The sequence below is a fragment of the Grus americana genome, chromosome 14 (genome assembly GCF_028858705.1).
Source record: "Grus americana isolate bGruAme1 chromosome 14, bGruAme1.mat, whole genome shotgun sequence".
In the NCBI taxonomy this organism is placed as follows: Eukaryota; Metazoa; Chordata; class Aves; order Gruiformes; family Gruidae; genus Grus; species Grus americana.
This window is the reverse complement of record NC_072865.1, coordinates 17,481,977-17,505,967: the sequence shown is the minus strand read 5'-3', so window position 1 is coordinate 17,505,967 and position 23,991 is coordinate 17,481,977. Positions and strand designations below refer to the sequence as shown.

At 37.8% G+C, this 23,991-nt stretch overlaps 2 protein-coding genes across 5 annotated transcripts in view; one reads left to right on the top strand and one right to left on the bottom strand.

The window, feature by feature from the left end:
* Positions 1 to 23,991, bottom strand: part of DOCK2 (dedicator of cytokinesis 2) — a 203,119-nt gene that overhangs the window by 132,002 nt on the left and 47,126 nt on the right. For all 4 annotated transcript variants that reach the window (XR_008579277.1, XR_008579278.1, XM_054841776.1 and 1 more), the window contains exons 24-26: positions 19,436 to 19,506; positions 18,647 to 18,753; positions 4,796 to 4,938 (exon numbers count right to left, since the gene is read on the bottom strand). Coding sequence is in view for 2 of the 4 variants with exons in the window: in XM_054841776.1 (XP_054697751.1) it covers positions 4,796 to 4,938; positions 18,647 to 18,753; positions 19,436 to 19,506 (321 nt within the window). In the remaining 2 variants the exon portion in view is untranslated. The remainder of the gene's footprint in view (positions 1 to 4,795; positions 4,939 to 18,646; positions 18,754 to 19,435; positions 19,507 to 23,991) is intronic.
* INSYN2B (inhibitory synaptic factor family member 2B) overlaps positions 1 to 23,991 on the top strand; it is a 115,013-nt gene that overhangs the window by 52,627 nt on the left and 38,395 nt on the right. The gene's annotated exons all lie outside the window — the stretch shown is intronic.

Below are 23,991 nucleotides of genomic sequence, written 5' to 3'. Positions count from 1 at the left end.
GAGACTGACCGGCCTGTAGTTCCCTGGGTCTTCCTTTTTCCCCTTCTTAAAGATGGGGGTTATGTTTCCCCTCTTCCAGTCGGCGGGAACTTCACCAGACTGCCAGGACTTCTCAAATATGATGGCGAGTGGCCTGGCCACTTCATCCACCAGTTCCCTCAAGACCCGCGGATGCATCTCATCAGGTCCCATGGACTTGTGCACCTTCAGGTTCCTTAGATATTCTCGAACCTGATCTTCTCCTACAGTGGGCAATTCTGCATTCTCCCAGTCCCTGCCTTCTGTGACCTGGGCAGTGTGGCTCAAGCATTTGCCAGTGAAGGCTGAGGCAAAGAAGTTGTTGAGTACCTCAGCCTTCTCCGTATCCTGGGTAACCAGGTCACCTGTTTCATTCTGGAGGGGACCCACATTTTCCCTCGTCCTCCTCTTATCACTAACATACCTACAGAAGCTTTTCTTCTTGTCCTTGACATCCCTGGCCAGACTAATTTCTGTCAAGGCTTTGGCTTTCCTAACCTGCTCCCTGGCTGCTCAGACAGTTTCTCTGTATTCCTCCCAGGCTACCTGTCCTTGCTTCCACCCTCTGTAGGCTTCCTTTTTTTGTTTGACTTTGCCCAGGAGCTCCTTGTTCATCCACAGGGGCCTCTTGGTGTTTTTGCTTGACTTCCTCTTTGTTGGGATGCATCGCTCCTGAGCTTGGAGGAGGTGACCCTTGAATATTAGCCAGCTGTCTTTGGCCCCTCTTCTTCCTTCCAGGGCTTTGTCCCATGGTATTCTACCAAGCAGATCCCTGAAGAGGCCAAAGTCTGCTCTGCTGAAGTCCAGGGTAGTGAGCTTGCTGCACGCCCTCCTCACTGCCCTGAGGATCCTGAATTCCATCATTTTGTGGTCACTGCAGCCAAGGCTGTCCTTGAGCTTGACATCCCCCTACCAGGCCCTCCTTATTGGTGAGAATAATGTCCAGCATGGCACCTCTCCTCATGGGCTCCTCTATCACTTGGAAGAGAAAGTTATCATCAACACATTCCAGGAACTTCCTGGATTGCTTGCACTCAGCTGCGTTGTCCCTCCAGCAGATGTCAGGGTGGTTGAAGTCCCCCATAAGACCCAGGGCTTGTGAGTGTGAGACTGTTCCTATCCACCTATAGAGGGCTTCATCTGCTCGGTCCCCCTGGTCAGGTGGCCTGTAGCAGACCCCTGCTATGATGTCCCCTGCCCCAGCTCTCCCTTTAATCCTGACTCATAGGCTCTCCGTCAGCTCCTCATCCATCCCCAGGTGGAGCTCCATGCACTCCAGCTGGTCATTGACACACAGGGTAACGCCCCCTCCTTGTCTGCCCTGCCTGTCCTTCCTAAAGAGCCTGTACCCTTCCATCCCAACATTCCAGTCATAGGAGCTATCCCACCATCCCAATCTGTAGATAACTGCCACCCAAACATCTCACAGAGAATCTCCAGTTTACAAGTTACTTTCCTTAAAAGAAGCTACTGAAGAATGCCTCTTGTTTTAAATAAATGTGAATGTGTTTGCTTTTTTTTTTTTTTTTAAATGCATGTGTTTTAAATTCTCAGCAATTTTTAATGACTAATGGGCTACATGTTGCCTAAAAAGCCATTGTTGGTCTTAATACAAAAAGGTTTGCCTGGCTATCTCCTTCAATAGGAGTAAGAGCACAGAATGCATTACATGCTTTTAAACAACATCATTCTACACAAATTACATCATTTTAATTGGATTGTTAAAAGACTGAAGTCCAAACCCGTGAAGAGTACAATCACCCATTAAAACTCTGGTCTCCAACTGTATTTAAACATACACATCATACTGATTGGTGAAAAAAATCCCAAACAACAACAACCAAATCCTATTATTAAAGATTAAATTCTCCTCAATGATAAAGTGCATTTGATTTTAAATCATTTGCTTAATATCAAGGGAGAACATCTGAAGAAAAAAAATTGAGATCTTTTCAAAAGGTCTCAGCAGCATCACACTAACCAAGTGGTTTTCAACTAAAATGCTCCCAAATGGAATCTAAAGTATTTGTCTAATTTTTTTTTTTAAGGTCCTTGAGGCATATGTACATTAACTCATTCACAGAACTGTCCAAACCCAGCAGTTACAAACCTCTCAAACATGGAATTTAGTCAAACACTTTCGTCAGTCATCTTTGCACTTCATTTATACTTTATTTCTATGGATATTTCTATAGGAGATGTATCCGTTCAGAAATTGGTTATCTTCCATCAGACAAGCTTTATGCTTTTAGTAATATAATGAGGAATGAAAATAAATCAATCTACACTAATTCTTCCCCCCCCAAGAAGATGAAACTTACACCCATTTTAAAAAATGAACAAAAATATTTATTAGCAAGAATTCTACTTAGTAACTGGTTTTGTGCCAACAGTCACACTTAAAATATGAATAGGACATAGGAGTGTTTTTCTTTAGAAACAGTAATTTGAGAAATAAAGTGGGATGCCTTTTTAAAAAAACCTACATTTTCAAATGTTTCTTCTCTGACAAACAGCCTATCACATTTCTACATCATTCTGGATATATCAGTTCCTACTCTTGGAAACTGGACAAGTTAGAATCTACAAAGTAGTCTTCAGACTGCATGAGGCTACATATATGCATACCAAGCAACAAGAGTTTGACTTGCTCATGTTCTGCATATAGCAATGTTCTCACTCATGCAAAGATGAGCTACAAACCCATATTTTCAGTAGGCACTAACAAGTCCTTGACATGTCAGCTACTGTTACTATGGACAGCAACTGTTCAGTTTGAAAATAAACTTAATTTATGTGGTACACATGCAGAAAGTATTAACCCGTCCTGCTTTGCAACTGTCTTTCACCATTTAAAGTATACAGTAATGAAACTGGTTTACTTTACATTATAGCCCTATAAACTTAGAACTTCACTCTTTGCCTTGCCCTATCATGCTTTCACCATTTCTCTTACGAATTCCATTTGCTATTCAAGTGTTCCAATACCTCTTAACTATCACCTTCTATTAATCCCCCCTGAAGTGCTTACATCTAAAACAATGAGGAAAATAGCTCATAATACACATGAAAAGATTGCTCTGTGCAAAAAGATAAGCCTCTTCGCTTTCAAAGATTTTTATGAAACCAAGCAACATGCTGTCATCATTTCATTACTAGAAAATGATTCAAGGATCCATAGTAAAAAATTTCAAAAATGATGACTTGCCTTTATCCAAAGGCTGCAAAGTTTGAACACAGGTATCAGAAAACTATAGCTCAAGAGAAATCAGCAGGTATTCATAGGTGAAATTACAACTTTTCTAATGTGATTAATTATGAGGTTTTCTTAGAATTAGTTCCTTAAATTATCGTGAAACTTCATTGAATAACCTACTCTTCATTGAAAAGTGAGAGACTAGAAAGTCAATTCAATATTCTCTCAAATAAGAAAAGCAAACCCAGATCACAATTTCTACAGTGCTCCAAAACTACAGGAGCCTGAGACAGATACTACAGACTCAAAGTGAAGTATAAAGAGTAATCAGACATCACTGAAAGCAGAAACCGTACAACATTTATACACGAAAAACATTTATTTCAGGAACTACAAAGGTTTTTATAAAAGAAATAAGATTCAATTTGAAAATTATTCTGAACACTTAGAATAATCATAGAATCATTGAATTGTTTGGGTTGGAAGGGACCTTTAAAGACCATCTTGTCCAACCCCCATGCAATGAGCACAGACATCTTCAACTAGATCAGGTTGCCCAGAGCCCTGTCCAGCCTGACCTTGAATGTTTCCAGGGATGGCGCATCTACCACCTCTCTGGAAAACCTGTGCCAGTGTTTCACCACCCTCATGGTAAAAAAAAAAAAAAAAAAAAAAATCTTCCTTATATCTAGTTTGAATCTACCCTCTTTTAGTTTAAATTTGTCCTATGGCTACAGGCCCTACTAAAAAGTGTGTCCCTATCTTTCACATAAGCCCCCCTTTAATTACTGAAAGGCTGCTCTAAGGTGTCGCCAGAGTCTTCTCTTCTCCAGGCTGAACCACCCCAAGTCTCTCAGCCTTTCTTCACAGGTGAGGTGCTACAGCCCTCTGATCATCTTTGTGGCCTCCTCTGGACTCACTCCAGCACCACTCAACCTGCCGGTCACGCTGCTTTTTATGCAGCCCAGGATACGGTTGGCTTTCTGGGCTGCGAGCACATACTGCCAGCTTACGTCCAGCTTTTCATTCACCAACACCCCCAAGTCCTTTATTGATACCTGAGATTGCCCTGACCCAGCTGCAGGACCTTGTACTTGGCCTCATTGAACCTCATGAGGTTCACATGGGCCCATTTCTCAAGCTTGTCCAGGTCCCTCTGGATGGCATCCCTTCCCTCAGGCGTGTCAACTGCACCACTCAGCTTGGCGTCATAAAATTGTAATTCATTTCAGTATTTATTCCATTTAATTTTATCAGTCAAAACTAAAAATGCCTAAACCTCTGCTAGGAAAAAAACAAAGCAGCCTCACTGCTTTTCATAATATGGTGATTTACAGCAGCTAACTATTTAAAGAATATAAAATTGAGAAATAAAAAAAAAGATAGCATAGATTTCAATACTTCAGCTTTAATACCTCAAGTGCCCTTTAACTTAAGTTTATGAAAAGTCGGAGAAAAGTTCAATTTGCCACTGACTTGTATTAAAAATTTAAATGAGATTCATCGGCATCAATAATTTACTACCTAATCAGCTTGGGCTTACTACAGACTTGGGCCATCTACATCATCATCAATACTTACAGGGTCTTGACAGCTCAGAACCTCCAGGATGCTATTGAGTAATTCAATACAGTACTTCTTCTCTAGGACCTGCTGATCATCCTTCTGTTCCAGTAACTCCTTCAGCTCTTTTGTAATCACAGGAAGCAGAATGTCCCTGCATTCTGAAATAAAGCAAGTTATCTTAACAAATATAAATCAAATACTACCTGCAAATAAATCCTCCTCCAAACAGTGAAACACAATGTACTTTAACAACTACAGTCCCTTCCAATGTGGAATTGTTGATTTTCCAATCATGCCTCAGGGATACTCTTAAACTTGTGTGACATTTCTCTAAGTCAATAGTATTTCTCATATATGAAAAACAGAACTTCCTGATCAAAATTATTTGTTTCAGTTAAATTCTGAAGGCTGTTTAGCTTGTCCCAAATACTTAGGGACAAATTGTTCACTTTACGTACAAAGCAGCTGGAAATAAGCTATGTTTAAGTAGTGACAGGATTCTAATGTAAGAAAAATACTACACCTATTAAATTTTTCTTTCTGAAAATAAGACACAAACAGCAATAGAATTGTTCTATGTGCATCATTTTGAAACATACCTTCTAAGAACACATAAAAGAAAGCAGACAAAGAAAAAACTCTAAGGAAAGGCCTATCAAGCCTGTGAGTAAGCTACGCATACATTCATCCTTATTTAAATCTAAGGAAGCTGACACAAATATTAAGTTACATTTCAATCTTGCATGTACATTGACTTAAGACAAAGGTGTTTATGGTAAATGTTGGTACAACAAGATGCACAAATTTGAAATAACTTCAATGAAGGCACTGCCTACCTGGGAATAAAAGATACAGATTTTTTTTTTCTAATTTAATTGATAAATGCTACTGATTTAAGTAGCAACTTACTGTACAGTGCTATGTAATTAAACAGAGTACCGCACAACAGTGTGAATAATGCTGAGCAGATGCTTCGAATATTTATTATATTTATGAAAATAACCTAGGAAGACATCAGAGCTAAATGTAGCTTCAAAGGTTCCACCTCAGAATAAAATTTGTATAGAACTACAGAAACATTCTAGTCACAGACAGCTGAAGTTCTTACTCATTTCCACTCAACTGATTTCTTATTGCTTAAAACTCTTGTCAGTCTTAACTCTTTGGAAAACTATCTGTATCACCAATTGGGTACTATTTTCTATCAATACCACATATCACAGTTTCTGAAAACATAATTGAACAAAACTAGAAAACTTCTTAATTATTGCAAACAAAAATGAAAATGTGGATTGCTTTTTTTTCTTTTAAGAAGGATTTAGAACACCTTTACCCAGACATGCAGCATACACACTGATAACCAAGTGGTGTGTGAGACGTGCTGAAACTGTATCCACTGTGATTTAAAAACAAGCCAGGTGCTCAGAATCCCCTAAATAAAGGTGCTAGTACAGGAAGATCGGAGGCTAAGAACGAGAGAAAAAGAATGGGAAGTAGATTACAAATTTCTGAATTTTGCAGATGAAGCAACAGAGGCTACCCATGCAGATTATTCTTATTTCAAGTATCAGCTCCAAGCCATATAAAGCCAGAAGCTTTTAATCACATCTAAGGGGCAGCATAATTTCTTGTCTCAGAAAGTCTCCCTACTCTTGGTAATGCCACAACATGAATAAAAAGCTATTTATCTGATTTTCTATAACCCTTGTTCCAAGCTACAAGAGAAATCTTACTCAGTGACTAAATTACAAACTGACTAGTAAAACAGTAGTTAAAAGAACACTTATCAACACAAGATCTGTTCAAAGAGCAGCATAAAAAGGAATTTCACACAGCTTACAGTTCATTTATGTGACCAATTCTGCACACAGACAAGCTTCCTGCACTTAATGCAGGCCACAGACTACCCCTCTGATTCAGCAACCAAACAGCTGCACTTATAAAGCACTTAGTAGAGCTTACTAGCAGGGCACACTAACACTCCTAAACCACTTCAGTGTGGATTTGTGACCACGGAGACAGAGGAAAACTCCCCTCCAAAGGTCATCAATACTGACAGATATGTAGTCACCAGATGTAGACATCAAACATTATGCAGTTTTCTGAAACTGAGATGTAATTTGATAATTAGAAAATTTTTTCTGGATTTGCTCTGATGACCCTCTTCTAATAACTAATAGCAAATGCAACAAATGCAGTGCCATTAGCTTCTTGACCAAAAACTAAACCAAAGAAACATCATTAGCAACGTTAAAAGTAAATGTGCAATACCTTCAAAACTTGCTGAAATGTAATATTTTGTTTGGTTTTTTTAAATAAAGGGTTTTTATATTCAGTCATTAAATAAGTTATAAATTAGAATATTACCTACCTACTTTTGAAAAAAGCTACAAAACAAACTTTAAGTCTGTTTTCATTGCAATCTGTGGAAACTGTCCCTGAACAGTCTAGGGTTATTCAGGGGGGAAACAGCTCATAGTATGATCAGTTCGAGATTCATTCATCAGGGTTCTGACCTTTCCAAAAATATTTAAGACTTTTTTTTCCTTTGGACATAACATTTATTGCTAACCAAGTTCCATTTCATGATGGTTATGAAAAAGACCATAAGCATATTAGCATTCATTCCCACTACAGAGCTGAGCTGAAAGAATTGTCAGACTTAACTTCTCCATACAGTCCGTATGCTGCTAAGATAGAAGCTGCACATCACCCCAGCAAGATACATGCAAGGAACTTGTTTACGAAGTTGTAAAAGAGAAATTAAAATGAGATTGCAGTGGATTTCAAGTCTGTTACTGAAAGATGGCATGCATTTATCAGATTTTAAAGTGGATCAGGAAAAAAAAAAAAAGACTCACAACTGAAACAAGCAGTTCAGATTGAAAATAATGAAAAACTTCTTCCTCATGAAGACAGCCAAGCGGTGGAACAAACAGGCTGGCCAGTCTCTGTCCTTAGTAAAAAGTACAGAGACTGTCTTTTTGGTAAAAGAAATAAGTTTTTGACATACTTCTTCCGCATAAAGCCATTCCATAGTTCTTAAACATTAAGAAAGCAAGGCTTCTTGCATATACAAAATTTTCCTATTGTACTGAGGACAACAGAGGCAGAAGGTACAACTGATCTCCCCCAGTTTTAAGAGCTAATTACTCTGCAAGCTTCATTACTCCCAGTTGTACTTTGTATTATAAATTAAAATTTGATCCATATTTGATACATACAGAATCTATTAAAAGGACTTAACATATGCAGCTGCTCAATTATTTACAGTGCATTTTCAGACGTGAACAATGTTGAAGGGTCAAGCTACATGAAAATTCAAAGGTCATTTAACTAGCTTTAGCTATATTATTTCCTTTTTTAAAAAAACAACACACAAAACCAACACCACCACCCTGCAATAGCAATTAGTGGAAAAATTGTTCAATATATTTTTATAAGCAAATTGTACTTTTTGTGTTAATTATTTTGGTTTAGATTAAGGCTATATACTTGTATTTTGTGACTGGCTGCTACATAAAATGAGCTTGTTAGTTAAGGCAATACAGGAGAATTACTTCATTTTGTGTGTAGTAAACAACTCAGATAATGTACTTCTAGGACATTTATTCATAACAAAAGACAATAGTCTTAGAAAAGGAAAACTAATTAGATTTTTTTAAGATCCCTACCAGTTAAAGTCATCCCATATGAGGACACAATTCCAAGATTTTCTGATGAACACTTACAATTACAATAGTTACAAGGAAAGACTAGCATTTGTAACAAAGAAGCCCTGGTCTCAGCCCGAGCCTGCAGATGGACTAGTATTAACATAAAACTGTAGTCATGCCTTCTGATCTTTAAAAAACCCATTAAAATCATTTCACTGAAACATTATGCAAAACATGAATTTTCTTGGGACAAAGAAAATTTTATTGAACAGGTATATAAATCCCAGATTATAATATTAAGGTATCATTGCACAAGTTAAGTAAGCAAAATGAGCAAAGTGCTCATTTGAGCATCAACAAGTCATTGGCTAGGAAAAAGGAGAAAAAAAAAATTAGAATCATGGAAGATGGTAATCAAGAAAAGAAATAGCCAAAGTAAAATTTTCTGTTGTAGTATTTGATGATCTGGACTCAGTAATGAGTGCCCCCTCAGTCAGTTTGCAGACAAAACCAAGTTGGGCAGGAGTGTTAATCTGCTTGACAGTAGGACGGCCCTACAGAGGAATCTGGACAGGCTGGATCGATGGGCCAAGGCAACTGTATCAGGTTCAACAAGGCCAAGTGCCAGGTCCTGCACTTCGGTCACAACAACCCCAGGCAATGCTACAGGCTTGAAAGCTCCCTGGTGGAAAAGGACCTGGGGGTGTTGGTCAACAGCCAGCTGAATATGAGCCAGCTGTGTGCCCAGGTGGCCAAGAAGGCCAACAGCATCCTGGCTTGTATCAGAAATAGTGTGGTTAGCAGGATTAGGGCAGTGATTGTCCCCCTGTACTCGGCACTGGTGAGGCTGCACCTCAAGTACTGTGTTCAGTTTCAGGCCCCTCACAACAAGAAGGACATTGAAGTGCTGGAGCGTGTCCAAAGAAGGGCAACAAAGCTGGTGAAGGGTCTAGAATACAAGTCTGATGAGGAGCAGCTGAGGGAACTGGGGTTGTTTAGTCTGGAGAAAAGGAGACTGAGGGGAGACCTGATTGCTCTCTACAGCTACCTGAAAGGAGGTTTTACCCAGGTGGGTGTTGGTCTCTCTTCCCAAGTAGCAAGCAATAGGATGAGAAGAAACTGCCTCAAGGGTTATCAAGCACTGGAACAGGCTGCCCAGGGAAGTGGTTGAGTCACCATCCCTGAAGGTATTTAAAAGATGTGTAGACATGGTGCATAGGGATGTGGTGGACTCGGCAGTCTTAAGTTTACGGTTGGGCTTGATATTTGGGGTCTTTTCCAACCCAAATGATTCTATGATTAAGCAATCCACACGTACACATTTCCCCCCTGTACCCCAAGAAAGCTCAAGACAGATAGGGAGAGACATGCGGGGCAGGCAGATGCCTATTTAAGTACTAGCTGGCTTTTTGCTTGATAAATAATGTGATAAGATTGCCAAAGACAAATATACTCTTTCTTAATGTTCAAACCCATGAAGAGACAACTGTTTTGATTGGCTATTTTTCTAGAAACCAGAATAAAACATGTGCTGCCTCAAACTGTATTTGAGCACGTAAGACATTAACATACAGTTTGAGCATCTTGCATTTATTTCATCAATGTCTGTCAAAAGGCATTGTTCTATGTATTTACGAACCCTGAATTCCAACACTCTTCTCAGAGAGAAGTTCCCTTGTAACATCTTCCTTCATAAGGACAGGTAGATTCATTCTGGTAAAAGATTAAGCCCAGATACATGAGTTTGGGTTTTTTAGTTGTTGGGTTTTTTTAACCCCTCCATTCACCTTATCCTCCTTCAGAAGCTATCTAATGATTTCTTCCGTACCAGTTAAGTGAAATTCAAACTCCAAGTCATTAATGCAATAATGTCATTAAAAAAGACATTTGGGTCTCCTTCAGCAAAAATCACAGACAGGCTTAATTCCTGACTGCCTCATACGTGCAGCCAAAATGGTAATAAAGATTTAACACCACTTTTGTCTCCCTTCGGAAACACTACTCTTGATTCCCTGGCATGCCTGTAGTCATATCCATCTGTTAGGATGGCTTCATGCCCACTTAAAAACTGGCATGCCAATTTAATAAGGACATAGGTGTCATCTGAATACAGATTTAGAGCAAAGACTTTAAAATAAAATCAGTGAACAACATTATTTCAACAAGGAGAGACCTCTGATGGCAGCCAGTGCTCAGTTAAAGCACCATGCTTCTTTACAACGGACATCTGTTCACAACTGCAGGCATCTTTCCATTAAATGTCTTCCTTCTTCATTATTTGCCATTTAACTCTTTGTTGGGAGCCCAAAAGTCATTGATTTAAAACTGTATATATTTTATTCATTGCTAAATCTAAAATCAAATTTCACAGTTTAGATAACAGCCACGGAAAGGGCAGGTGCCACAGGTCACCTACAGACTCTGACGGCACTGTAAGGTGCAAATTCTTTTTGTCTCCTGGAATCTAGTACTAACATAGAAAGGAGAAATACAATGGCTGCTACTGTGAAGCCAGCACCCAACAGTGTTGCTGACCATTCAAAGCAAGCATCAGCAAGTGAAGTTAGATACAGAACAGGTACAGCATTAACCATCACAGCACACCACTGCTACCAAGCATAACACTGCAGAATACATCCACTTCCCAACTTCAAGGCATATGTTCAAGTTTGTCCACTCCTCCCAGGAGCTGAGTAACGCCATGTATTCGAAGGCAGCAAGAGCAACATCTAACACTATCCTTGCTGTAGCCAAAACAACGCTTTAAGTGTTCAGTGCCTTTTCCAGCTTGCAATCATTATAGTCAGCCAGCCTGCCATGAATGCTTGTCAGCATATCCTCTCTGGCAGATTTAAAAGTTTGCCTTGTTCTTGGATTATGGAATATTGATGAATTCTAACTCCTGTTTCCACATTTCATTTAATTGATACACAAAATTTTGCTAAGGTAACAGCTTCATATCAACTTCTCTAATGTCTTCGTTCTCTCTTTTCTACTTGAAGTAGCTGTAAACACAGTTTTTACACATGAGAGTTTATTGCTAAAACTAGCTCATCTAATTTGATAAAGATTTCCCTCCATATATCAAGATTTTGATAAAAATGTAACTAAAACTGCCATAATGGGTCAAGTCTAGCAAAAAGTTACCAGTAGCAATATCAAGCATGTCACCTACTCCTCCATAAGCAGAAGAAATGGCTTTAATCCACATGTGTTTATCACAAATATACGCAAATATATATCTACAGAGACACATATGCCATCCTTATCCATATCGAAATATTGCAGGAATAAAACTGACAAAAAATTAATACAGGGTTTGAAGTGATGCTTTAAAGGTAATGTACCCCTAAACCACCACTGCATATTACAAAAGGAAGGAGGAAAAAAACCCCATCTACTCTTGGAGTGAGTTTCTTAAATTAATCTTTTCAAAGCTAAATACAAAATTCAATAATGAATCCACGGGAAACATTTTGTGTTTCAATAGAGAACCATTTTAAAGGAATTTATGAGTGAGTATTTTCAATTTTTTCTCAGTAGCTAAAAATGAGAGAGTCAAATACATTAACAATCTCTTACATTCAAACATTATAAAACCTTGAGAAGTTGTGTTGAAAACACTGCAGGAAAACAATCACAGAAAGTGAAAAACAAAACTTTGACTTAAGAATTTGTGTCAGTAGGAATACAACCTAAAATTACAAGAATAATTAAAATCAAGAACTCAATTCTGGTAATAATAATTAAACTAAAAGATGCTTAATCAGAAATTGTTAGTGGTCCTTCTACTTTTTTCTCAACAGTCCTGAAGCTAAAAACAATACACTTCTTTCTAAATCTTTAATTGGATTACATAGAAGAGAGAACAGAGACTTGATGCTGATTATACGCCACCATTTTAACTTTAAAATTTTTCTTAATTGACCTTGACTTGCATGTATCTGCAATCACAACATGGACTTACAGCTGAATCTTTAAAAGAAAAAAAAAATCAAACATTATATTCCTTGTGAAATGTAGGCATTATACAACACAAACCTGCATTTTCTGACAGATCGTAATCCACATTACAGATTCAAAGCTTTAGAAAAAAGAATTCCAAAGAACATGAAAGTCATTATCTTCCTGGTTTTTTTCAGATAGAAAAGTTCATGAGAATGCAGCAGAACTATCTTAGATTGCTGAAGTTCTACCGTACAGAAAAACATAACATTACCAAAACACATTTGCATTCACTTCATGCTATATTACACATGCTATACTACAGTTCACCTATTTTATTTTACTGTTTTCTGCTTAAATTTAATATCACAGTATTTAAGATCATAATCTATCTCAAAATATGCCATCATTTAACCTGTATATAATTAGTAACACACAATAGCACATAGCACAGGACCAACCTATTGACAGTTTTCCTCAGCTGCACCTCAAAAATTTAGGAATAAATCTCAGATCTGACTTAAATCTGTGCTCTGCTAGATCACCAACACATGACCTACCAATACTTTTCAAGCAGTGAAATGAAAGAATCACAATATTTCACAGGTAACAAAACTCAGTAATGTACACATGAATGTTAGGAAACCAGGCTAATTATGGGTGTGTGCAAGTACCCATTCTGTTTAAACAGTATGATAGAGTTCTTCAGTTAGGAAGAAAAAAATGACTATAGTCTCAGCATTTCTTCTGGCATCTGGCAAATTAACCCTTACTGCTAACATATGTCTTTTGATGCTGTTCTTCCAAAATCAGCAAGTGGTTTGCATATGCTGAACAGGCAGTAGCTATGTTTACAGCCACAGTGAGCAGAGGACCTGGATTTTGAGCCAAGAGACTGAAACTCTATTCCTACCCCTGCCAGTGACCATCTGTGTGACCTACTTAGAGTTTATATTCTTTGGAGTAGACCTCAGAGTGTTCTGCTGCAACACTAACTCCTCATCAGGAGTGGACCTCTAGAGAATACAAAGTTAAAAGTAGCAGTGTGAATACATACCCATTTTATTATATACATTTTATATTTATTTCACACCAATAACAACCAATTCTCCTAAGGCTAAGTGATTTACAAATTTCAACATAATGTCAGTGAATATTCCATGGTCAGCTTAGACTAAAACTCTAGGCCCAAATACTGAAAACTCAGAAACACTAACTACAATAAAAATTGCATGTAATTTGTAAACAGCTATGTCAATCTGGTGATCTCTCAAAAATGGAGAGATGGTCAGCAAATTTTGGCAATAAGTTCCCTAAAAGAAAAAAAAAAAAACAACACCACCACACACACCACACCCCCACCCCCCAAAAAAAACCCCAAACCAAAACCAACAGCGATGCATCAAAAGTAGCTTTACATAGAAATGAGACAATTCTAACAAAACTTTTCTTCGGCCGGTCCGACAGAGAATTTCACAAGAGGGAGAGAATAAGCCATTACATCCCACTGTACAAAGGGAAAGATATACGACAGGAGACAGCTTCTTACATCATAAATGAGACTTTGAAATCCCATTAGGGGTGCTTATACAGAAGACGACCATTTCTTTCCCTCTGATATTTTTAAATAATGAATTATCGAGTGATCTTGAAGGAAAATGTCAAAAATTAAGTTTAAGAAGATTTCTTGTCCTCTGATCAAGGAGGACATAATATTGTCTGAAGATAAAACTGGATAAACGTCTCTGCATGTGCTCACATATCTGGTTAGAATGTTCCAAAACATTACAGCAAAAGTGCACAAGCAGTTAAAAGCATCAGCCTTCCCACATTCACCCACTCAAACACCTGAACCGCCATACCCCCTTCTAAGCTGTATTACAGTTACAGAGTAGGAACAAGAAATCAATGCCTCAGCAAAAAATATCTGTCAATGTAATTTAAAGGCTTGTACAAGTGTTGCAGCACTGTCAGGCTTTTGAAGATCAATTACAGGAACAGTCAACACAACCATGCATCCTATCTGACGAAAGCACTCTACTCCACGACAGTCTACAGTGAAAACTTTTGAATGCCTGGGAATACATACCAATAAATTCAGCTTAAACTCCAGGCTTTCAGCTTCAGATTCACATGTAACTTGTTTAATGAAAACAAATTTCACTGGCTTTTTAAATTTTTTTTTTTTGAAAACACATTTTCACAATTCTGCTTCCTTAGAAAATGCTGTGAACATCAATGGGTAAAGAAATACCAATATATGAAATCCAATAAAATTATAAAGACAATACCATTGGATATGGAAGTGAATGAACTGAACTGGAATGGTAAAGAACTACATGGAAAAAGATAAATGCTAAAGCCTGGAGGAAAAATGGATAATCTGAAACATGCACAAATTAATAGATTTCATTGTAATTAGCAATGCAGTTAAATATATTCCATATTAATGGCAGAAAAAAATACTACCTGTTCTAGATAAATGAGAACTTTAGTTAATGATACTGTTGGCAGTCTTACCTTAATTATCAACGCTGCATCCTATTTTGTGATACACTACATATGCTTTCATTCTTGTAAATTACCTTCCACCTCATTGCTTGGAGTAATGAATCAGGTGTTGTCTACACCCTGCAAACACAGTTCTTTCTCTACCCGATTAATTTTAGAATCAATTGTATTTAATGTAAAGCAATAAAAGTGTCCTTGGAAGTTTCTATTTTAAACCACAGCACTGCACAAGAAAAAGGACTTGTTTGCTATTTTCTGTGCACAATATTATAATAGCATAGTACAGAAACTTTTTCATACTACTATAATATCAGAGATACTTAATTGTGTATGGTCTTTTCACATTTTCAGTGGCTGCACTTAAAACATGTTGTGGACTCTTCCTTTTAGTAATTACGACTTGAAGGTTAAATCCAAGCAATATGAAAACAAAACACAAATAGTAATAAAATATCAATTAGATATAAGACACCCTGCAGTTATCCCAAGGCTGATTTTCTGCCATTAGCAATGTAAGAGCAGGTTGGGTGAAAGGAAAGTTATAAAGATCATCACCCAAAAGAGAAACGATGATTATATGCCCTAACAGATACTTGGGTAACACCTCTGAGGCAACAGTAACATTGTTAGCTGGCCATACTAAGTGTTAGAGGAATGACAACTTTGTCATGGAATGGTGTCATGAAAGGAAACTATACTTCCAAGAGTCTATTTGACCCTGACTGAGTTGCACTGAGGACGGTGAAAAGGTATGCCTGCCTGCCCCACAAGAAAAAAAGGTGGGGTGAGGGGGGAATTGTCAGATTCAGGTATGTATAAATTTTAAACTCTACGATAACAGCAATAAGCAGCTTTATTCTGTCACTGCATCCAAATACCGAAGTACAAAATCTTTAAATGAATATTCTCTAGTTCGCAAGAATATTCTCTACTGTCATGATATTGCTAAAAACAATATGTCATAATAAAGCTAAAACAAACTGTGCATGTATTAGCTTTATTTTTAAATTATATCTACTTGATTTCTGTAATTTGGACAACTGCTTCTTCAGAGGACCATGATTATTTTAAACTAACATTTAAAAAAAGATCAATTATTTGCCCTGACTCCTCTAAAAATGACAGCATCTAACTATTACATAATAATTATATACAAAGTATTACAGTAAAAACATTTTAAAGATAGATCTTGCACATGTAATCACCATAAGCATATAAATTAACTGTTAGTTTTTACATATTATCAAGTGCATACACTTTAACTGTCAATTACTAGTGCAAGTTTGGATCACAATGAACCACTCAGACATACATGATCCAGTGTAAAGCAGACGGGTTGGCAAATGTTTTAAGTAGTAAATAATGATGTGTTTATGGTCTTAGCTGCTTGGTTTTGCTGTCAAGTATTTAATATTAGCAGAAAATAGCACAGGAAGGGTTTGGACATTATGTTTTTAATTTACAAATTTAAGACTAAATGAATCCACTATCTGTCTGGGAAAAATTAAGATGCATTGATTATCTGGTCAGCAGTATATAAAAAGTACCATTTGTCGTTTCCATAAAAGCGCCTCAGAATTAGAAATATTCTTAGCAAAATTTCTTATTCATTATTACCTTAAAAATATAGAAACAGAAAACATACACTCTTTTTATGATTCACAACATACTCTGAGGCAGACTTTTCCATGATATACCAGCTATCTATTTCAAGACATCAGACAAGCTGCATTTACAAGCAGGCAGCTGTCTATTATTATTTATCTGCAAGCAGTAAAAGCTTTACAAAACATTTTGCATTAACAGACTGCAGCTAAAGCAAAGGCCTGTTAAACACATGAAACAAGAACCACTTATCTTTGGAACTCCAAAAACCCACTCTTGTCTCCTCTGGAGCATATATAGATATAGAAGAAAGGAGCTGTGGGATATACACTAAGAGCAGAAAGATGCAAGTCAATGGAACTGTGAAGCACACAGTTTATTGCATGCTCAACTATTTTCCTTATGGACATTTATTAGAGCTTTATTGTTTATTATATGAGCATGGGATCTGTTGTCCTGACCAACACACCTGATACATGAACCAATAACAAACATGTTTCGATGAGGTAAGTTTCTTCAAAGAAAAAATATCGAACCATTGTTATTCCACAGCAGTGCCTGTTCTTATTCTCTGTCTTCTAAAATTATGAGACAGAATGATAAAAAGATGAGTTTTGCTTCCTGAAAAATAGTATTTGACTGGCAACTAATGCATCATACTATCACACAGTCAAGGTAACTGACTGAATTCTAGTAAGATCAGGAGTTCAAGAGTGCATTATTTTAACCCAAAAGTCTTTTAGTTTTGTGAGAGGACCCTTGTGATCTAAATGCTACTCGCCACAAGAAGTGGAGATAAAACTAAGACTGGGACTTCTAATCTTAGAAGCAGCAGCAGCAGCAAAAGCAACCAGTAATACAATGATATATCAGACTGTACTTGTAAAATAGAAATACATTCAACTACTGGAAAGAATTGTGAATATGGAATTAGATCTGTCTGAAAATCAACTAAACGGATCTGCGCCTGCAGATACCCAAGCTATAGCTATGTAAGTTCACTGATTCCAGCAACCTTGAGTCTTACACATAGTTTAAAAAAATCGCAGCTGATGACCATTAAATCATTAACATAAACATAGATTAAAATACTATCTAATTTAGCCTAAACAATAAAACCAACTACATTATTTTCTTGATTTTGACCAGGAAGTGTATATGGTCTCAAAACATAACAGACATAGCTAATTATTGTTATAGCTTACAATATACATTTCCATATATTTAAGATACAATTCTTAAAATAATGTCAATTTTTTTCATCTGTCCTAGCTAGTTAGAACTGCATCACTCTTCTGAGCAGAGCAATCCTCTCTCACTCTACTCACGCTCAGTATTATTTACTACCACTGTTGTACTGTCAAGTTCCTAGAATCATTATCTATAATTTGTCAGAAACTGAAATTCTGACAAAGTTGTCGTCCATCTGAATAGCTCATCTGCCTTTCAAAATTCTGGAGTTCTTCTACATAGCAGTAAGATGCTGAAGAGAAGCAAGCCATCCAGTCCACAAGACAGGAGGCAGAACACTTAACAGTGAAGATGAAGTCAATCATGTTAAACTGGGCTTCTCTGCTAAGATTCCTTCAACAAAAATTACCTTTCTGTGATAATATGAAGGAAAACTAAGCACAAGACCAATAAAGACATTTCAGTACCATTTATCACTCCTGTTCTAAGAGTGGAGAAGGATACTAAGTTCTGATAAAGGTTAAGAAACATCATAATTCCTATAAATGGAGATGCTGCACTGCAGCACAATCAGCCTTTTTATCTCTCTGCCCAGGCAGAGGCCTTATGACATAAGTTGTGTTCACAAGGCTTCACTTCATATTCCTATTTCACTACAAAGCTTACAAATGGGTTAAAAGGATATATATAGCTCCATCCCTCTAACCATAAGAGCATAGGAAAAACACAAAAACTGTTCCTCTGAGACCCACCTGTCCCTTGTTCCAGGCTAGAAATCATGCTTTGCACAATAGCCATCTTGTAGAAAGAGGTGAAGCCACTGCAGAGGTCAGACTTGTGGCATTCACCTCTCTCGGTATTAGTTTTACTCAATTTCACACAAGAATTGCACAAAACATAAGTTAGTCAATATTTTCACACCTATTTATTTTAAGCCTTAAAGGCATTTTATATTTACCTTGCTTTTTAAAAAGGTTGCTGCGTACTATTTCCTTCATGGACTGCACTTTCTGCTTCTGCAGTTTCACTGGTGGAATGCAAGTGTAAAATTCATATAGTAGTTGGCTGCATGTAAAGGAAAAGTATCATAAATACTGTACAGATTAATTCATCATGTGTTAATAAAGACAGAGAGAGCAAAAGAGCATATATTTCTCAACATTTATTTCTTTTTAAGACTTAGATCTATTTACCATATCACAAACATTGACAAGAGATCAGTAGCAGGTTAGAAAGAAAGCTTTCAAGAGAAACAAGATGAGGATGTACTAAATTTTGGTCATGTTTACAAATGTTTATAACTTTCCATAGTTTTCAATGGAATAAAGATATTTTTGTGTGTGGTAGAGGCAATTTATCTACAACTGACAAATAAAGATAGATTGTTTCAAACTGCTAAAATCAGATTTCATTTCCCAGCATAGGGTTTATTCTGGGGCGGGGGGGGGCGCAGCAGGCAGGGAGAGAAGAAGAGAAGAAAAAACAGAAAGAGACAGATTGTTCTACTTGCTCATGTTATTCAATAAGTTACTGCTCAAGTATTTGGCCTTCATAATGAATTCTGTCATTATGTAAGATGAGAACTCCCTATTAAAAACGTGTGCCCAGAGTTCCACCATTGTCTTGATCAGTACAAAGTGGCATAGCTTTGTTTACTTAAACTGATCAATAATAATTTATTGTTTACAGCAGCGTTACATTGTATACACCATGTAATACACCTACTAAATGTTCAAAAGCAGCTCACCTCAGTAACCTGGCATCAAAGACCATTTCAACATCATGAAGAACTGACGGTATGTACTTCAATGCAGCAACCTGTACCCATATACATATAGATTGTGTTAATTTTTTTTGTATGCTGTACATGCAGATAACCATACAAACAATACAAAGCACCCCACTGAAACAGATGCACACAAAACAAACAATGATAAATTTGGACTTCTCCACAGACTGAAATTTTATATCACATTTGAATATTAATTTCACCACAGAGTACTAGTCACACAAGGGCTCTTATGCTGAGGATATGCAGAGGAACTTAAATACAATAGCACCAAGTGGATCATATTCTCTCTGTAGACCACTAAGACTGTCTTTATGATGCAAATATGTAAACCAAGTGCTGATCAAAGCAGGAGCTCTTTGATCATACTTTGTATCAATTCTATCCCAGAAGCGTGCCATGCAGGAGGCAGAAGTCAGGATAACAGTCATCTATCCACCCCAAAGCTCCACTTTCTGGAATAGATGGAGTGTCATCTCCCTAACCAACCATCTGCAGCTATGCTATCTGATATTTTATCTTATCCTATTGATTTCTGAGGTATATTTTGACAGTGTAGTGGAATAATCAAACCTTAAAAATGACAAGGGTAAGAAGAGATACACATTACTATTCTTACATGGACAAGAATACTTCAGCAGGTAATTTTCAGGCTCAAAATCATCACTAACATTTAAGGCTAACATCCTCAATAACTAACTTGCAGTACTCAGTGTCATAGAGTTGCTTTGTAGGTTGAAAGTATATAGTCTCTGTAATACCTTTTGAAAGCAAACATACTGAAAAAAGTTGCAATAAAAAGCAAAATGTTAAACATATTTAATATTTGCTGGGCCACTGTTCACTCATTTCTCTACTTATGCTTTAGATATTAAGAGCTGCCTGCAACAATTTTTACATTCACAAAATGACCCGTGACTTATCTTCCCACTAACAAGCTTGTATTTCTCAAATACTTTACATATCCAAAAGGATATGCCATACTTCTTGGCTGAGAGCTGTAAGAAATACCAAGCAAAAATAGACTCTGTAGTTTTAAATGTATTTTTGGTGGAGTGCTACATAATCTGTCAAAAAAGAGAACCTGGCCACATTGATATAGGTCTGAAGCAGGACATTAGTCTCTTCCTTCCCTCCTATCTCCTTGTTTCAATAGGTCACCTACAGCAGGACCTTTTCATGGAAGTTCAAATCTGCACAAAGATGCTGTGCAATCTGTGCACTGATTGCCAAAAGAAACAACATCTAGGGATAGTTATTTATCTAAAACAAATTAGCTGTTTTCGCTGTTCTTATTTCAGATGAAAACCAGAATGTCTTCTTGCCAAAAAAACATTTTTGCCTATCTGACCACAGCATCAATGGTTATTGTGCAAACATTCTTACAAAACACTGTAGCTAATCTCTGCTGAAGATAACAGAAATAATAATATCAATTAAGTTTGCATGTGTAATGGGTTTGTGTGGCAAGGTTTTGGTAGTGGGGGGGAGTACACGGGTGACTTCTGTGAGAAGCTGCTAGAAGCTTCTCCCGTGTCCGACAGAGCCAATGCCAGCCAGCTCCAAGATAGACCTGCTGCTGGCCAAGGCCAAGCCAATCAGCGCCTCTGTGATAACATATTTAAGAAGGGGAAAAAACAACTTAGGGGGAGCTTTTGCAGCCAGAGAGAGGAGTGAGAAGATGTAAGAAACTCTGCAGACACCAAGGTCAGTGCAGATGGGGAGGGGGAGGAGGTGCTCCAGGCGCCGGAGCAGAGATCCCCCTGCAGCCCGTGGTGAAGACCATGGTGAAGCAGGCTGTCCCCCTGCAGCCCATGGAGGAAGGATGAGGGGGTGTAGAGATTCCACCTGCAGCCCGTGGAGGACCCCACGCCGGAGCAGGTGGAGGCACCTGAAGGAGGCTGTGGCCCTGTGGGAAGCCCATGCTGGAGCAAGCTCCTGGCAGGACCTGTGGACCCGTGGAGAGAGGAGTCCACGCCAGAGCAGGTTTGCTGGCAGGACTTGTGACCCCGTGGGGGACCCACGCTGGAGCAGTCTGCTCCTGAAAGTCGGCACCCCGTGGGAGAGACCCACACTGGAGCAGTTGGTGAAGGACTGTAGCCCGTGGGAGAGACTCACATTGGAGAAGTCCATGGAGGAACTGTCTCCCATGAGAGGGACCCCACGCTGGAGCAGGGGAAGAATGAGAGGAGTCCTCCACCCTGAGGAGGAAGAAGGGGCAGAGACACCGTGTGATGAACTGACCAAAACTCCCATATTCCCCATCCCCCTGTGCCGCTGAGGGGGGGAAGGTTGAAGCCGGGAGTGAAGTTGAGCCCAGGAAGATGGGAGGGGTGGGGGGAAGTCTTTTAAGATTTGGTTTTATTTCTCATTTCTCTACTCTGTTTTGCTTGGTAATAAATTAGATAAATTTTTCTCTAATTTCAGTCTGTTTTGCTCATGACGATAATTGGTGAGTGATCTCTCCCTGTCCTTATCTCAACCCACAAGTGTTTTGTTGTACCTTTTCTCCCCTGTCTAGTTAAGGAGGGGAAGTGATAGAGCAGCTCTGGTGGGCACTTGGCCTCCAGCCAGGGTCAACCCACCACAGCATGCTGCTATACATCCAACCATAGTAAAGAGAATCAATTCACAACATTTAAGTTTGACCAGCTTCTTCTTGGTCTAGATTATGAGAATTACAAAGGTAATAACAGCTTTACTTCATCGTGCAGTTTTAGAGTGTAAATTTCTACTAACATTCTGCTGAAAATTAAGTTACAGTAATCTGAAGTCTTCTATTACTGATATAGCTCTGGTTTTCATAATAGGTCTGTTCCACCCATGATACATCCTAGGTTAGTAAAAAAATTAAAACAAATCCCAAACCTTTGCATTACACAGACACTTACGGTCTTTTGTTCCAGGTAATATGCTGTATGCTACAGGACTGATTAAGCACATTATCCAATAAATGCATGCTGAAATTGCACAATTTCTTTTCACTCAGAACAGTGGAGTTTACTGCCCACCTTGAAAACAGGAGTAACTCTTGCTTTATGTAATTTGTTTATAGGGACTGTAACAAAACAATAAACTTGCTGGTTTACACTGGCAAAGCACAAAACCCAAATGAATTTAAAAAAGCCCAAACAGAAGTAGCCCCTGAAGTCTGCACATATTTTCAACTACAGTAAGTGATCACTGAATTAACTACAAGCAAATGTTATTTTTAATTATGAACCACCACTACACATCATAGAAAGTCTAAAAAGACTGTAAATCTGGAATCAATGGAACACAATTCTTGACTACTTACGTCTCAAATTCAGCATAAGGTAATTTAAGATACAATAAGGTAAAACAAAATATTTAAACCTAGAGTAAACTACTAATTCAAAAAATGGTAAAAAATCCCCCAAAATTTGTGAGTTTAAAAGAATGCACAATCAGAGCACAACTTTTCTTTGGCTCTCATTTAGGGCTCTCATTTAGACCTTAAAACATCTTAAAGCCATCATTTATTTTCTATGACCTTCCACTGTAGTAGTCAGCTTTTTTTTTTTTTAAATGAGAAATATTCAGGTCTTGATTCAAAAAGAAAGAACTTAGTCTGTGGCAATGGTGTATGCAGTATTTTGAACTGGCTCAATGCTCGCTTAAGATGCCTTCAGATAAAGCAATTCCTCTGCAGATCTCATCCCCACATTCATACACAATCCTGGGAAGGTCAAAGGAGTGTTTAAAAGCTGTTGCCACTTTAACAAAAAGGTTGTATCTTCTACTGATCTTAGCCATTATTAGCTCCTTGAAAATAGGTTGGGGAAAAAGTTCTTTTTTTAAAAAACACAAGACTGAAAAACTGGGGCTATTTAAAATGCTGGTACAGATATCTGTGATAGGCTAGAAACTTGTCCTAGCCACAGCTTTACTTCAGCAATGTGTTCCTTGTTCTTTACGCAACAAATACTATATGAAAATACTGTACAACAGCAGTATTTGAATTTTATTTTACACGAATTCACAGATACTGCGAAGGACATTTGATAAAGGATAGGGCCACAAAATATTTCAAGCAGTACTCCACTGACACTCGGCCTATTGTGCTGTCTGCCTTCCCACATATTCCCTGTTCTGCACTTGTATGAGAAGGCTATAACTACCATTTCTCTGCAGATCTGTAGTACCAACTGAAGTACAATAACAAGTATATCCCCTGCATTCTTTCAAACTCCCAAGTTTCATTTGCATTAATTGCTTCAAATGATGCACTATGGACACAATTGAGCACTGCCCTTAATTAAGTCATAAAAATCTCCTAGTAAGCAGTACAAGATGTTCTGCATTCTTCAGACCTTAGAGATCAATTTTTTAAGCGGGATATAGATAAACTCACAGCACTGCAGAAAATTATTTCATACGTATACAATATACTGTTAAATTTATTTTAACCTTTACTCCTGACCAAGCTTATTTTCTTAGTTGTCTCTTTTGCAACATTACATTATACATATTGATGAAATTCAAGTACCCAT